This window comes from Oncorhynchus keta, chromosome 10 (genome assembly GCF_023373465.1).
Source record: "Oncorhynchus keta strain PuntledgeMale-10-30-2019 chromosome 10, Oket_V2, whole genome shotgun sequence".
Classification (NCBI taxonomy): Eukaryota; Metazoa; Chordata; class Actinopteri; order Salmoniformes; family Salmonidae; genus Oncorhynchus; species Oncorhynchus keta.
In genome coordinates this window covers 18,417,028-18,433,546 of record NC_068430.1, presented here as the reverse complement: position 1 = coordinate 18,433,546, position 16,519 = coordinate 18,417,028, and the positions used below count along the sequence as shown (strand labels likewise).

Below are 16,519 nucleotides of genomic sequence, written 5' to 3'. Positions count from 1 at the left end.
ACTGCTACTCTTTGTTCGTCATATATGCATAGTCACTTTAACCATATCTACATGTACATACTACCTCAATCAGCCTGACTAACCGGTGTCTGTATGTAGCCTCGCTACTTTTATAGCCTCACTACTGTTGTTTTATTTCTTTACCTACCTATTGTTCACCTAATACCTTTTTTGCACTATTGGTTAGAGCCTGTAAGTAAGCATTTCACTGTAAGGTTGTATTCAGCGCACGTGACAAATAAACTTTGATTTGATTTGATTTGATTTGTTAATGTGAACATTCATGCCTAATTGGCCATTCAAAGGAGAAGAATATTACCGTGACAACGTTGCAGACTACTTCTATTGTTTTAGTCCCTGCCAGCCCTCATACAGACTCCATGAACATAGTAACAGGTGTCATTCTTTATTTTTTGTTTGTTTATTTGTTTGTTATTGTGATATCTGAGATAAATGCCATACGACTGCTAGGTTGTATTGCTATGTTTTCAATGGTTGTCTTCAAGCTAGGCTACACATGCAGGTGAGGTAGATTACAGTAGGCTATTCTGTGAACTGTGAAATTGTGCCTGTTTTGTTGTTGCCTAAAACAGACAATATATTTTCATTATTTTAAAGCAGAATTGTATTTTCTTTAGTACTGCCTTGGGGTAGGGGGCCTAACCTGTCTTAGGTATTGGGATGTATTGCAGGTGGATGCTCCATGCTATTAACCACATAATCTGAGTGAGTTATTTTTTTAACGTTTCACCCTATGCTATTAGGAAAGATGCCACTAATACTAAGTACTGTGGTGAGGTTAAATGTGTTGGACAGTAGAGACGCAGCTCTGGTTGTTATCTGAGGAAAAAAACCCTACCAAAACAGCTATTTTCTACCTGTTATACTTAGTTAAATCTTTGCGATGTGCAATTCAGTCAACATGCTCTGTTTGAATGAATATTTCTAAAGGCTTTCCCAAAAAACCTTCCCAATTAAATGCTAACTGCAAAGAACGTCTCCTGGCAGAATGATATCGTGATGATTTGTATCAATGGGAGGGCGCTTGTTTTTCAAACTCTGCCATCGCATGTACTCTGTAGGGCAACATTGTTGTACAGTTGGCCTATAGAAACACCGCTAGCCAAACTGTCTCTTGATAGGTGCATAACTGAATTAAAGGGCAACTACACCCTCCCCCTCAAAAATTCCCAAACATCAAAAATGTTTTCCTGATATTGTTTAAGAGCATTGTTGTGGACGAATGACATCATATTTTTATTTTTTTATTTTTTTTATTAAACCTGAAAAAAACTATAGGAAAACATAGAATTTTGAAACAGGGCCCTTTCCTTTGCCAGACGGGCCATTTGATCTGAGTAATCCCATTTCTCCAGGCACCACTACACCACTGGATGTAACCAAAATGGATTTACTACAAACATGCAACTGAAATAAATCTAACTGGGCCAAGAGCATTTATTCTGATCATGTGACCATAGTCACGGCCCTATCATTTTTCTGGTGGTCAGAAGATACTCTTGACCCTGACCATAACTCCTACCTGTAGTTACGATGGAGCTCCATGACCCTCTCCTCCAGCTCTCGCGTCTGATTGGGTGCGAAGCGGAAGTCGCTGACGTAGTCGGGACCGTGGTCATCGGTGTCATAGTCTCCCAGCTCAGCCTGCACGGCGTAGGAACCCAGCAGGGCGTGGGTCACGAAGGAGCAGGGCAGACGGCCTGACAACATGTCATCTCTCAGCTGAAGACACAGGTAGTACCTGTCATAAAAGAGAGAGAGAGAGAGTGTGGGGGAGACAAGGCGAGAGGGACTAGTTCAAATAAGTTGTCACCAAAGGCAAGCTCCAATGAGAATGTTGAGGAGTTAATCCATAACAGCCAGTGGAACTCCAAATGTAGCTAAACCTGTAAATAGAGTATGTTTTTGAATCCGTTGCAGTGAAATATGCCCTGTAAATGATTACAATCGTAAAAAGTATTTCTGTAGAAACGTTTGTTGTTTGACAGAGATAGTTCAATGTGAGAACTGATAATTATGAGAGACTTTAGGTGCTGCCAGTTTATATGTATGTACAATATGTGTGTGTGTATATAAAAACAGTATGTGAGAATGCTATGGGGGCCTCTTCACACTGCTCTGCTGTACAACAGTACCTGGTGATGTCCTCTGTCAACTGGGAGGGGTCTGGAGGGTAGAACTTGACAGAGAAAGCAAAGTGCCAGGGAGCAGCTGAGGAGCGACACAGGAGATGTGATGAGTTTACTCCCCATGTGGACTGGACATGTATCACAAAGGTGTGAGTGACACACATGCAATAATAACAGTAGTAATAATAACAACCATAATAATAGTAATAATTAGGAGGGTGCTTATATTTGTCCTATTTCACACATGTACAAGTGTGTATTAAAACACATGTGGGAATTGGAAATGTGCGTATCCCAACTCCCCCTGAGACACCCTCAGAGAGTGGGGTCACATGTATGACATAGTCATAAAATCACCATAACATGTGTCCCAATAAAGATCTATTTGTGTGAACATTCTCCAGCAGCAGCATAGTAATACACTTGTGTTAAACAAACTCATTATATCATCTTGCATAATGGGACTAAAGCTTCTGATTCTACTGTGTAAGTATTTAGCAGATTCTATATACAAACAGTATATAATTAAGCAATAAGGCCAGGAGAGGTGTCAGTATATGGTCATTATTCCAAGGCTAAGTAAGGGCTGTTCTTAGGTACGACGCAACAGGTGCCTGGATGCAGCCCGTAGCCATGGTATAATGGCCATATACCACAAACGCGATGTGCCTTATAGCTGTTATAAATTGGTTACCAACGTAATTAGACCAGTAAATAGCATCATTTTGTCATTCCGACTGTATACGGTCTGATATACCACAGCTTTCAGCCAATCAGCATTCAGGAATCGAACCATGATGTGTGTGCTGCGTGTGGGCCGAGGATACTCACTGCGCATCTGCTTCTTGATCTCCTTGGAGGGGTCCAACCAATTCTGAAAGACATATAGGAGAGACAGAAAGAATTCCCAGGGATCTGTGAGAGAAGTGGCTAATGCACACCCTGTTGCCACACACTCATTCACCCTGCAATTCTAATTGCAGATGGTGATTCTAGTGAAAGCATTTGCATATGGTTCAATAGAAAGAGGAGGAGAGGGATGCAGGAGGAACCCTCCCCCATTGAGACTTTCAGCATGAGGAGATGAGAGTGGCAGGCCCAGCATCTGTTTGCCCATTGTGACAGTAAATGACCACCGGCCAGTTAATATCCTATCAGCTTGTATCACACCAGATCTGTACAATGACATCATTCAGCATGAGAGGCGCTGTTTCTGACACTCCTCCTGCTGCCTTGTGCTAAAAAACGTCCTCCTTCAACGCACACCCTCGTTTACCTTGTGAAATCTCTCAGATCATTCCCTGCCCTTTGACAATGTGTACTGTTAATGTAGTTGGACAGGAAGAGTAAATAAGCCTATCGCATGGTTAATAACGCAGGCAGCCATATGCCGAACCACAAACAGTGAGCTTCCCAGCATCCCGAACCTGAGTGGCACATCCCAGCTGCTGAGTAAGGCTGAAAGCTTTTTTGGCAGTCACTCTCACTTCTGCCAGAGTGAAATCAGGAGTGGAAAAGGTTGAAACAGCACAGCAGTCTCCAACATCTTCTTTGGAAACCCACAAGTGTTCCTGACAACTTCAGAACACACAGCATGAAAAATAGACACTAATAAACTGAGATCCAACCACAAACTCTCTTTCTCTCTCTCTCACTCACACACACACACACACACACACACACACACACACACACACACACACACACACACACACACACACACACACACACACACACACACACACACACACACACACACACACACACACACACACACACACACACACACACACACACACCCCGGGTGAGGTCCATTTACATTTTAGTAATTTAGCAGATGCTCTTCTCCAGAGCGAATTAGAGTGCATTCATCTTAAGATGGCTAGGTGAGTAAACCACATATCTTAGTCGTAGTAATTACAGTCGTGGCCAAACTTATTGAGAATGAAACTAATATTAATTTTCACAAAGTCTGCTGCCTCAGTGTCTTTAGATATTTTTGTCAGATGTTACTATGGAATACTGAAAAATAATTACAAGCATTTCATAAGTGTCAAAGGCTTTTATTGACAATTACATGAAGTTGATGCAAAGAGTCAATATTTGCAGTATTGACCCTTCTTTTTCAAGACCTCTGCAATCCGCCCTGGCATGCTGTCAATTAACTTCTGGGCCACATCCTGACTGATGGCAGCCCATTCTTGCATAATCAATGCTTGGAGTTTGTCAGAATTTGTAGGGTTTGTTTGTCTACACACCTCTTGACGATTGACCACAAGTTCTCAGTGGGATTAAGGTCTGGGGAGTTTCCTGGTCATGGACACAAAATATTGATGTTTTGTTCCCCGAGCCACTTAGTTATTACTTTTGCCTTATGGCAAGGTGCTCCATCATGCTGGAAAAGGCATTGTTCGTCACCAAACTGTTCCTGGATGGTTGGGAGAAGTTGCTCTCTGAGGATGTGTTGGTACCATTCTTATTCATGGCTGTGTTCTTATGCAAAAATGTGAGTGAGCCCACTCCCTTGGCTGAGAAGCAACCCCATGCATAAATGGTCTCAAGATGCTTTACTGTTGGCATGACACAGGACTGATGGTAGCGCTCACCTTGTCTTCTCCAGACAAGCTTTTTTCCGGATGCCCCAAACAATTGAGAAAAAATGACTTTACCCCAGTCCTCAGCAGTCCAATCCCTGTACCTTTTGCAGAATATCAGTCTGTCCCTGATGTTTTTCCTGGAGAGAAGTGGCTTCTTTGTTGCCCTTCTTGACACCAGGCCATCCTCCAAAAGTCTTCACCTCACTGTGCGTACAGATGCACTCACACCTGCCTGCTGCCATTCCTGAGCAAGCTCTGTACTGGTGGTGCCCCAATCCCGCAGGTGAATCAACTTTAGGAGATGGTCCTGGTGCTTGCTGGACTTTATTGGGCACCCTGAAGCCTTCTTCACAACAATTGAACTGCTTTCCTTGAAGTTCTTGATGATCTGATAAATGGTTGATTTAGGTGCAATCTTACTGGCAGCAATATCCTTGCCTGTGAAGCCCTTTTTGTGCAAAGCCATGACGAATGCACGTGTTTCCTTTCAGGTAACCATGGTTGACAGAGGAAGAACAATGATTCTAAGCACCACCCTCCTTTTGAAGCTTCCAGTCTGTTATTCAAACTCAATCAGCATGACAAAGTGATCTCCAGCCTTGTCCTCGTCAACACTCATACCTGTGTTAATGAGAGAATCACTGACATGATGTCAGCTGGTCCTTTTGTGGCAGGGCTGTAATGCAGTGGAAATATTTTGGGGGGATTTGCATGGCAAAGAGGGACTTTGCAATTAATTGCAGTTCATCTGATCACTCTTCATAACATTCTGGAGTATATGCAAAATGCCATCATACAAACTGAGGCAGCAGACTTTGTGAAAATTAATATTTGTGTAATTCTCAAAACTTTTGGCCACGACTGTACATTTTCCTCAATATATCAGCAAAGTCAGAGCTAGTAGGAAAAGGAAGGGAATGACATGACTAGACTGACATGTCTTATTTCAGATACTCTCTTAAGTGTTTCAGACATTTGAGGGTTTCGGACGTTTTCAAAAAATTGTCAGGGACCCCCGCTGTCCTAGCATCAGGGGGAAGCTGGTTCAACCATTGGGGTACTAGGGCAGAGAAAAGCTTTGGTCCTCCAGTGTTAAATCAGCGTGCTAAACACATTAATAAGCAGCAGTAATTTATTATCCTCAAGAATCTATCTAACGTCGGCCTGGGCCAAAGACCACTCAATTACGAAAAAGGCCCTGGGTCTTTTGTCTCCTCTCTGTAGAGCACTCCATTAGTAATAACAACTGTTCTCACTGTTCTGCTAAAGGAGACTGCAGGCATAGTTCACAAAGCAATCATAAACACAATTAATGTTCTCCCAAATGGTGTGGAGATAATATTCTCAAAGAGAGGCAGAGAGGAGTGTCTGAGAACTATGTTTCTTAGAGCTTGGTGAGAGCCTGGTTATCCTAGGGTTATTTTGCATACAATCTTCCCATAACGCCCTGGGAATGGTTTCAGGATAGTTACTTGGCTTTGGAACATTCTCAGCACATTTAAAGCTGAAACCATGTTTCTTAGAGCTTGGTGAGAGTTTATGTACATTTTGCAGCAGGACCGTATTTATTTTCAAATATTAGTTTGGTGATACCTTTCCATAAAAACCAAGACTACTTTGCTTTCAATGACTTTGAGAAAACCCAGCCCACAAGACCCACTCTCATCACCGCCCTCTCCCGAGTCTGAGGGCCCGGGGACTCACACTTTACCCGGGGGTTGGCCTGGTGGCGCTGAAATGAACATTCTCGAGGCCATCAAACTACTACGCTCTGAGACAGTTGAAATGAAAACGGAGGTAGTTGCAACGATTGAGGCCCGAATACAGGTTTCTGTTACTTTAAAAGTAGATCTAACCATCCTGTGGAACGAGACAGTGCCAGCAATCACATCACTCAAAACAACAACAGAGTTGCACACTACAACGATTGCAGCACTGGAGATCTCCGCTACCAATGTCTCCAACTTATTCACCTCCCTGGAGTCTGACGTGAAACGCCTGGCTGTGGATTTCAAAAAGGTGCAGGAGAGTTGTATGAGTTTAGAGGGATTCTCTCACCACAATAATCTGAGACTGGTATCGGTCGAAGAGTCTGCAGAAATGCCTCGCGCCATGGATTTCATTTCTGGGCTGCTGAAGGATGTTCTTGCCTTAGATGAGAAGCCCCTGATTGATTGTGCCCACCGGTCGCTGCTCCCAAAGCCCCGGGACGGTGAGAGGCCCCGTGACATAATTCTTCGAGTGCACAACTACTCCAATCTGAATTTGATGAGCTTTCTACCAGGCAAGCTGAACAGTTACTCTTGCGAGCTCAATACAGAGTGTATCAACAAGGCGACAAGGCCAGTAACCACCTTGCACATCAGATCCGTAAATCTGAGGCCTCATGTTTAATCCCACAAATAAGGACCCTGTCTGTTGCCATCACATTTATACATAAAGAGATCAATGATCAATTGAAACAATTTTACTCTTCGCTATACACCTCTGAATATCCTCAAGACCCTTTGCTGATTGATTGATTCTTTAATGGCTTGAATATGCCTTCAATTGATACAGACACCCATGACTGTCTAGAAGAAGAATTTACACTGGAGGAGATTGCAACAGCAGTGTCCGCAATGAAAAGTGGTAAATTACCGGGTCTGGACGGTTTTCCAACCAAATTTTACAGGACGTTTTCTGGTCTGCTTTGCCCATTCTCTTCTCGATTATTTGCAGAGTGCCTTAATACCTCAAAGCTACCGCCTAGTCTTTCACAGGCTTCAATTTCATTACTATTAAAGAAAAACAAAGACCCCCTGGAATGTGGATCCTATCGCCCAATCTTGCTTTTAAACTTACAAAATCCTAGCCAAGCTGTCAGCCATCTGTATGGAAGGTTCGCTGCACCAAGTAATACACTCTGACCAGACTGGCTTTGTGAGAAATAGGCATTTGTTTTTCAATATTAGACGCCTTATGAATATACTGTACTCCCCAGCATCGGGGGACCCAGAGATGGTGGTCTCACTTGATGCAGAAAAAGCTTTTCACCGTGTTGAGTGGGACTACCTAACAGCTGCCCTTTATAGATTTGGCCCCAAATTCATTGCGTGGATAAAGATTCTTTATTTTTTCCCCCATGGCTTTGGTACGGACTAACAACTTGTCCGTACAATTTTCCCTTGCACCACGGATCCGGACAGGGTTGTCCACTCTCCCCCCTGTTGTTTGCTTTGGCAATCGAGCCTCTCGCCATTGGACTATGCTCTAATGATGCCATTCAAGGTATAATCAGGACGGGCTTAGAGCAGAAAGTCTCGCTATATGCTGACAACCTCCTTTTGTTTATCTCTAACCCTGATACCTCATTGCCAACTGCCTTATCTGTTCTTAAAGAGTTTGGATCAATCTCAGTGTCAGATGTAAAACGGAACCAGCCACACTTTTGCATATGTTTTGGGGCTGTCATAAACTGTCAGGTTTCTGGGAATTAATATTTAAATGTTTCTCTGACATATATGACACTGTTATAGATCCGTCTCCCCTTACAGCCCTTTTTGGAGTACTGCCCATGGGTACCCCCCTGTCAAGAATCCAGTTGGACACTGTTGCTTATACAACACTTTTAGCTAGACGGCTAATACTACAGAACTGGAAGATGGCAGCTCCCCCATCTTATAAAAAGTGGGTGAGAGATGTGTTGTGCTCTCTGAAACTAGAAAAAATTCTATTCAATACACGTGGGAACCCCAAACTGTTTTATGAAGCTTGGGCTCCATTCCGGTTTTACTTTAAACAGTCCATCCAGTGATGGCATTCATATTAAAACAAAAATAAGTCTGTATTTGACTCCCCTGTGACTTAAGGTTTGGATGAGCATTTCGTTCTGGGTTTTTTTGGGGGGGCGGGGTGGGGCATTAAGGTTGATGATGTACTTATTGATTGTGACCTGCGGATGCCTTGTTCATCTTGCCCGGTCAGAGACTATAATGTGAGCTTGTTTTGCTCTGTTTTAAAAAAAACATTTTGTTCACGCTTACATACAATTATTTTATATTTTTTCTTCTTTTAAAACATTGTAAACGTTATTTTTGGTCCAGTGGATGGTCGGTGGGTTTTCCATGACAGTCTGTGAGTGTTTGCATTTCTCCACCCCTATCACTTGACTGTTTACAGGAACAATGGTGAGGTGTTTGCTCTGTCCCTGTACTACAGATTGCCCTTTAACTTGTGTAGCCTTCTTCCCAGTGTGTTAAACTTCTCTAAAGTATGGTATCTTTTTAAAGCAATTTTTTTGTAGTATTTTTTCTAATTGAGTATAATTTTCTAGTTGAGTATATATATTGTTTTGTGTTGTCTTGTGTATAAAACTGAATAACAGAGTGTTATAGGGCTGTCATTCCCATTGAAAGGAAGTCTAAGAAAAGGTAGATCTGTTCTATGTGCGCTATTTCTATGCTTCCCATTCTTAAGTTTCGTTTTGGCGTCAAAAGACTGAAAATACAATCTTTTTGGTTATGGAACAGGTACTTCACAGCAGTTTAGATGGTAAAATAATTATCTACACTATGCTTCCTTGTTTTGTCACATAACCTGGAATTAGGCAAACTAATAGAATATTTGCAACCAGGAAACGGCAAAGGATTTCTGCATAGTGCATCTAAGGAAATTGACAAAATAACATTATTTTACAGAACATTACTTTAACAGAACGTTTCCTAAAAGTTCAAACATAGTCACCTTGAATTACATTTTTGGTAATGGTTCTAGGCACTGGTGCAATACTGTTTCTCTGGATCCCCAGCAAGGTCGGAGTATATACAAGGCACTGTATATATAAAATAATTCAACTGGTGTACTTCAGAGTAACGTTTCCTACAAGTTCCCTCATGGTTCCATTTAAAGTCATGTTCTCAAATTGTTCCAAGAACATTAAGAAAACTTTCCATAAAATATCACAAGAAAACTATAGTAACATCCAAAGAACATTCTAAGAATGTTATGTAAAAACATATACAGTACATTCCCTTTTCAGCATCAACTAAACACCCTCTATCTTATTGCGTTTAGTTTTGTTGGCCACACCTGATCTTAATGAGTGCTTGTTTCCTTTGAAATTGGGTCTGTTTAAATAGACTAAAATGAACAGCTTTGTGTGAATATAAAAAAACACGGCATGCTATCTCCATCCTTGAATCTCAAATCCAATTTTATTTGCCACATACACATGGTTAGCAGATGTTAATGCAAAATGCTTGTGCTTCTAGTTCTGACAATGCAGTAATAAGCAATGAGTAATCTAACCTAACAATTCCAACCCTACTACCTTATACACACAAGTGTAAAGGGAGAAAGAACATGTACATAAAGATATATGAATGAGTGATGGTACAGAACGGCATAGGCAAGATGCAGTAGATGGTATCGAGTACAGTATATACATATGAGATGATTAATGTAGGGTATGTAAACAAAGTGGCATAGTTTAAAGTGGCTAGTGATACATTTATGACATAAAGATGCAGTAGATGATATAGAGTACAGTATATACATATACATATGAGATGAGAATTGTAGGGTATGTAAACATTATGTTAAGTAGCATTGTTTAAAGTGGCTAGTGATATATTTTTACATCAATTTCCATTATTAAAGTGGCTGGATTTGAGTCAGTGTGTTGGCAGCAGCCACTCAATGTTAGTGGTGGCTGTTTAACAGTCTGATGGCCTTGTGCATCTCAGTGATTTATTGTGCCACAATATATTGTATGATTTATGCCTAAGCAAATCAAATACATTTCCATGTATCTTATCTGTGCTTGGAGTTCAAAACAATTAACCTGAGCTAGCAGTGTCGCTGCAACCTAAAATTGTACGTTCCCAGAACAGACAAAATGTTCACTTCTGTTTTCAGAACATCTAAAAAAAACGTTACGTTTTACCGGAAAGGAAACTTATGACTTCATTCCAAAAACAAATGGGAATCCAAAAACGTACATTCAAACAAATTCAAATGAACCATGGAATGTGCTAGCTGGGAAGGACATTTTAATCACATATCTCAGGGCTGAGAGTCACTGACATATTCAATCTCTCTCTATCCCAGTCTGCTGTCCCCACATGCTTCAAGATGTCCACCATTGTTCCTGTACCCAAGAAAGAAAGGTAACTGAACTAAATGACCATTGCCCCGTAGCTCTCACTTCTATCATCACGAAGTACTTTGAGAGACTAGTCAAGGCTCATATCACCTCTACCCTACCTGACACCCTAGACCCACTTCAATTTGCTTACCGCCCCGTTAGATCCACAGACGATGCAGTTGCAATCGCACTGCCCTATCCCATCTGGACAAGAGGAATAACTATGTAAGAATGCTGTTCATTGACTATAAATAAGAATTCAACACCATAGTACCCTCCAAGCTCATCATTAAGCTCAAGGTCCTGGGTCTGAACCCCACCCTGTGCAACTGGGTCCTGGACTTCTTGACGGGTCGCCCCCAAGGTGGTGAAGGTAGGAAACAACACCTCCACTTCGCTGATCCTCAACACTGGGGCCAACAATGCGTGCTCAGCCCCCTCCTGTACTTACTCCCTGTTCACCCATGCCCCCCTATCCACATCGAGAAGACCGCAGTGGAGAAGGTGGAAAGCTTCAAGTTCCTCAGCGTACACATCACGGACGAACTGAAATGGTCCACCCACACAGACAGTGTGGTGAAGAAGGTGCAACAGCGCCTCTTCAACCTCAGGAGGCTGACGGAACTTGGATTGGCACCTAAAACCCTCAACTTTTACAGATGCACAATTGAGAGTATCCTGTTGGGCTGTATCACCGCCTGGTATGGCACCTGCACCGCCCGTTACCTCAGGGCTCTCCAGAGAGTGGTGCGGTCTGCCCAACGGATCACTGGGGGCAAAGTACCTGCCCTCCAGGACATCTACAGCAACCGATGTCACAGGAAGGCCAAAAAGATCATCAAGGACAACAACCACCCGAGCCACTATCTGTTCACCCCGCTTTCATCCAGAAGCCAAGGTCCCTACAGGTGCATCAAAGCTGGGACCGAGAGACTGAAAAACAGCTTCTATCTCAAGGCCATCAGACTGTTAAATAGCCATCACTAGCACATTAGAGGCTGCTGCCCTATAAACATAGACTGGCCACTTTAAAATAGAACACTAGTCACTTTAATAATGTTTACATATTTTGCGTTACTCATTTCATATTTATACTGTATTCTATCCTATTCTACCTATTCTATCTTAGTGTGTGCCGCTCTGACATTGCTCCCCCAAATATTTATATATTCTTAATTCCATACCTTTACCTTTAGATGTGTGTGTATATTTGTGAAATTGTTAGATATTACTTGTTAGATATTACTGCACTGTTGGAGCTACAAACACAAGCATTTCACTACACCCGCAATAACATCTGCTAAACACGTGTATGTGACAAATACAATTTGATTTGATTTAACCTGGGCTGGCTCCTCTGTTTCAAAATCATCAGAAACAGTCGCTGGAGGGGGATGTGAAGCCATTATCCTAATGGTGCTTGTGGAAGGGTGGGGAGGATCTGCACGTGGAGCTAGCTGGAGCTCAGCAGGCATCATGGTGGTTTGATGCTGTTGCTGCTGCTGCTCATTGCTCTCCTTCTCCTTTTGGCTTTGTTTGGGTACTTTGGCGAAGCCAATTTCCGATATCCATCATGGCAGATTACCTGGTTCAAGCTTGGTAAATAGGCTAAGGCTAATACCCAGGAGTTGGAACCGGTTCATGGAACAGAACCAAAAACCGTAAAATAACAACGTTTTTCAAGGAACAGAAACAGAAATGAAAGTCATCAAAACTGTTCCGGAACAGAACCGTTATTTTTAAAAATGGGAACTGATTATATATATATATATATATATTATATATATATATATATATATATGCCATTTAGCAGACGCTTTTATCCAAAGCGACTTACAGTCATGTGTGCATACATTCTACGTATGGGATTAGTAACATTATATTATGTTCGAGGCCTTTTTTTCTAGTCCCACAAAGAAACCAAACAAAGCGCCTATGCAAAGCTTTGATTGTCACTGAGAAACTTATTTTCAGCCTGCCAGCTGTGTTTAGGCCATCTGCCCCTCCCTCCTCCAAAGCATAGACTACTGTACTGACGTTACAAGCATGATTCAGAAGATAGTGAATGGATTAATATTTTCAACACTAGTTAAGGATACTATAGGCCTAGTTATCACGTTTTATGTTGGATTTATCAACTACAAAAAGGTAAGACGTGTTTTTAATTCTGGTGCAGCTGTGCACACAAGCTTGTTAGCTAGCTAGCTCAAAAGACATGAAAAGTTCCTTAATAGAAGCTGTTACTCCTAGGTATAATTCTGTGAACTTAATTCAGATAATTCATGTCATAATAAGATGTCCAGCACTTCAAGCCTACCTCCTCAACCCTCTCCTCCTCAACAGATTTTGCAACAACCTTGTCACTCAATCATTTGGTCTTTTTTGCTATGTTTATATAGGGACATAAAACTTAAACTGAGGTGGCATAAGTTTTAATTGAGGGGGCTAGGCCCTCTTTTCCCCCTCGTGGAGCTGGGCCTGCATTACATACTTTGCCTGTGGTTGAGGTGTACAGAGGTAAGGTAAACCCAAAACACACATCCTCAAAACAACCCTGTCATGACCATTCAGTTCTGTCTCAGTGCCAAATCTTAGCCAGTGGCGTAATAACTAATTACATCCATTCTAGTACAATTACCCTTCCTGGTGTCGTTTGGAGAGTCAACAGACATCAGAGGAGCACTAGTCAGCCTTTCTAATGTAGGCTATGATGATGAAGTGTGCAAATGTTTTCTAAGGAGTTTAGAGTGCCATGTTTTCACCATCGCCAGTTTAGGGTGCCATGTTTCCTCCTCCAGCTATGTCATCTGTTATTATGATTTTTCTGAATACAGTATTTCATAAGAGGAAGAAGTAAGAATGGGGGATAAAGAGAGCAGGGGAGGAAAGGAGGAAAAAGGATCAGGAGTGGTAAATTAATGGTCACAGCATCTCCATGACAAAGCACTGACCTTTTGGCTTTCTGCATCGCTGTACATCAGGCCAAAGTAGTCCTTCTCCAGCAGGTTGAGGTGCTCACACACCATGTCCAGCAAGGCCTGTCCTTTGCAGTGCTTCTGCAGAAACACACACACAAACACACGTGCCACAAATAAAGTGTTATTTAATCAAGGGTCAGGTCATTTCTGACCATGTGACCTGGCCTCACTAATTAAAGCATTACGGCACACCTTACAAAAATATACCATGGTACTACTATGGTACTTTCATTCATACCATGGTACTACTATGGTCATTTCACTTATACCATGGTATAGTCTGAATCATTATGGTACTACAATGGTACTGCCCTTATACCTAAATATTACCATGGTACTGCATAATTTATACCATGGTATAGTCTGAATCATGATGGTACTACAATGGTACTGCCATTATACCTATATATTACCATGGTACTGAATCATTTATACCATGGTATAAATCTGAATCATGGAAATGTACCATGGTTTTAGCTTTCAATTATGATGTTACTGCCATGCACCTAAATAATACCATGGTATTGCATCATTCATAACACGGTAGACGTGGATCCTGGAAATACCATGGTTTTAACCGGCATCCTACATTATACCACGGTAACTCACAATTATGATAAATGGTACCAATAATTATCATATGGTACCATCCTTATTAATTGTCTGTTACCATAGCACAATGGCAGTATAATACATGAAATAAATAAAAACAAGGTCAAAAGAGTTTGGTCGGTATTATATTGATGAATTTATATACCAGTATAGGAAAGTTTTTGATAAAGTCAGAGGCAGGCTAGTACTGTTGGTCCAAATGTGTCTGTAACATCAAAGAAAAAGGGAAATAGGGGTAATGCTTTCTGTATTAATAGTACCGTTTTTTTGCTCATCTTTGGGTTCCCTTTTTTGCCAAACTAAAATGTGGGAGAATGTAAAATATATGGCTGCCTAATCCTTGGTATTTTGTAATCATATACTGTATTTATAGTCAAGGGGTGTTGCGCTTGTTTCGGCCCACAGAGGGAGCTGCTCGCTCTAGTGGTTGCATCACGTGCTCTCACTCTCACGCTAACCTGCCTAGTAAATGAGTCAGTTGAATGAGAGAGCCAACTGAAGAGAGAAGCACCAGATAAATGTAATATTTTAAACATTATCATCACGGTGAGCAATTGTAAAGCATAGGATGTGAAACACCCAGTTACGCGGAGTGTAATGAAATAATTTATAAAAGTCTGTTAGCATAGAGCCTAACGTCGGCTAAAGTTAGTGCCAGTCAAGCTAGCTTGTTTTTGGTTTTTGGTCACTGCCTTGGCAGGAAAATACTATGGTACCGGTGCAAATACCATGGTATTTCCCTGCCATGGTAGTACAATGAAAGAACAACCATGGTACTATCATGTTTTTTGGTCAGTACCATGGCAGGAAAATATCATGGTATTGCAACAGTACCATGGTATTTTCCTGCTATGGTAGTGACCAAAAAAATAGGGTTTCCTGCTATGGTCGTGACCAAAAAAATAGGGTTAGGGTTAGGGTTATGGGTTAGGGTTAGGGGTTATTTTTTTCATTGTACTACCATGGTCAATTTTTGCTGTTTTGTTGACATGCACACATTTTTATTACTGGAATTACGTTTATTAGAGTGTCATGTAACTTCAAACGTATCAACACAACAGAATGTGTCTCTCCCCAACATCATCCCCAACCAGAAAAGGAAGCCATCTTGACACCAGCTACTATCTAATGTTGTCTACAGACTATAACAGATATTCCCTTGAGTGCTGTGTTACAGTCAGAATTCATCAAATACTTGACTTGGAAAATGAAAACAGAATTTTAGAGTAAGATTGCTTCCAGCATGATACGTGGTCCGAACAAACAGTGGATTGTCGAATGTCACTCATATAACTGTATCCAAATGATTTACTTTCTGATCACATTCCTGGGAAGGAAAGACAGAATACGTGTGAAGATAGTTGTGAAGTTACTCAAATGTCCAAAGAAATTCTCGCCAAGAGAGTTGACTGATGGGGCGGCACTTTCGCAAATCATTCTAGCGATGTTATACCTTCAAGTAACTTGAACAAAAATAGGGAAAAACGATTGTGTGTCATTTCAAATACACATTCGTACATAACAAAACATCACTCTGAAACCAGCACAGTAGCATGGTACCCTGGTCTGTAGATCCCAGAGTTCAGACTATGGGTGCTGCTGCACACACACACACAGATACACACACGCTTTTACCTTGGGGTCATAGCCAGCGAGCTGTGTGTGTGTGTGAACTGTGTGTGCTGCTCTCCAGGGAGCAAGCTTCTGTGCTGCTCACTGCTTGCTTTCCCTAGAGCCTGGTTTCCGTGGTGGCAGGTAGACAGAGCAAGTCGTTGCCAGGGAAACAGATGCAGATGTATGCTCCCTCCCTCTCTTTTTTTGTTCCTTTATATCTCAAGGCCAGAACTGGAGGGAGTGTCTCCTTTGGCTCATTACGGTTGAAGAGATGGTGGGGAAAGACTCTGGAAGCACTTATGAACTCTTACTGTCACTCACCACAGTCCCCATGGTTGTGGAGAGAAGACATGGATGTGGTTGTGGGGTCTGTATGGAGTGGACTGTATGGCTTTAGCATGAGCTATTAAAAGCCCAGTGCAAGCCCAGTTTCACAGGAAA

The 16,519-nt window shown here is 41.7% G+C and overlaps 1 protein-coding gene across 11 annotated transcripts in view; it reads right to left on the bottom strand.

Annotated features, from left to right (window-relative positions):
- LOC118388330 (band 4.1-like protein 1) overlaps nt 1–16,519 on the bottom strand; it is a 128,500-nt gene that overhangs the window by 59,594 nt on the left and 52,387 nt on the right. For 10 of the 11 annotated variants that reach the window (XM_052526614.1, XM_052526617.1, XM_052526612.1 and 7 more), the window contains exons 4-7: nt 13,826–13,930; nt 2,982–3,024; nt 2,157–2,232; nt 1,544–1,762 (exon numbers count right to left, since the gene is read on the bottom strand). In XM_052526614.1, coding sequence (XP_052382574.1) covers nt 1,544–1,762; nt 2,157–2,232; nt 2,982–3,024; nt 13,826–13,930 — 443 coding nt within the window. The remainder of the gene's footprint in view (nt 1–1,543; nt 1,763–2,156; nt 2,233–2,981; nt 3,025–13,825; nt 13,931–16,519) is intronic. The other variant, XM_052526611.1, reaches the window with a different exon arrangement.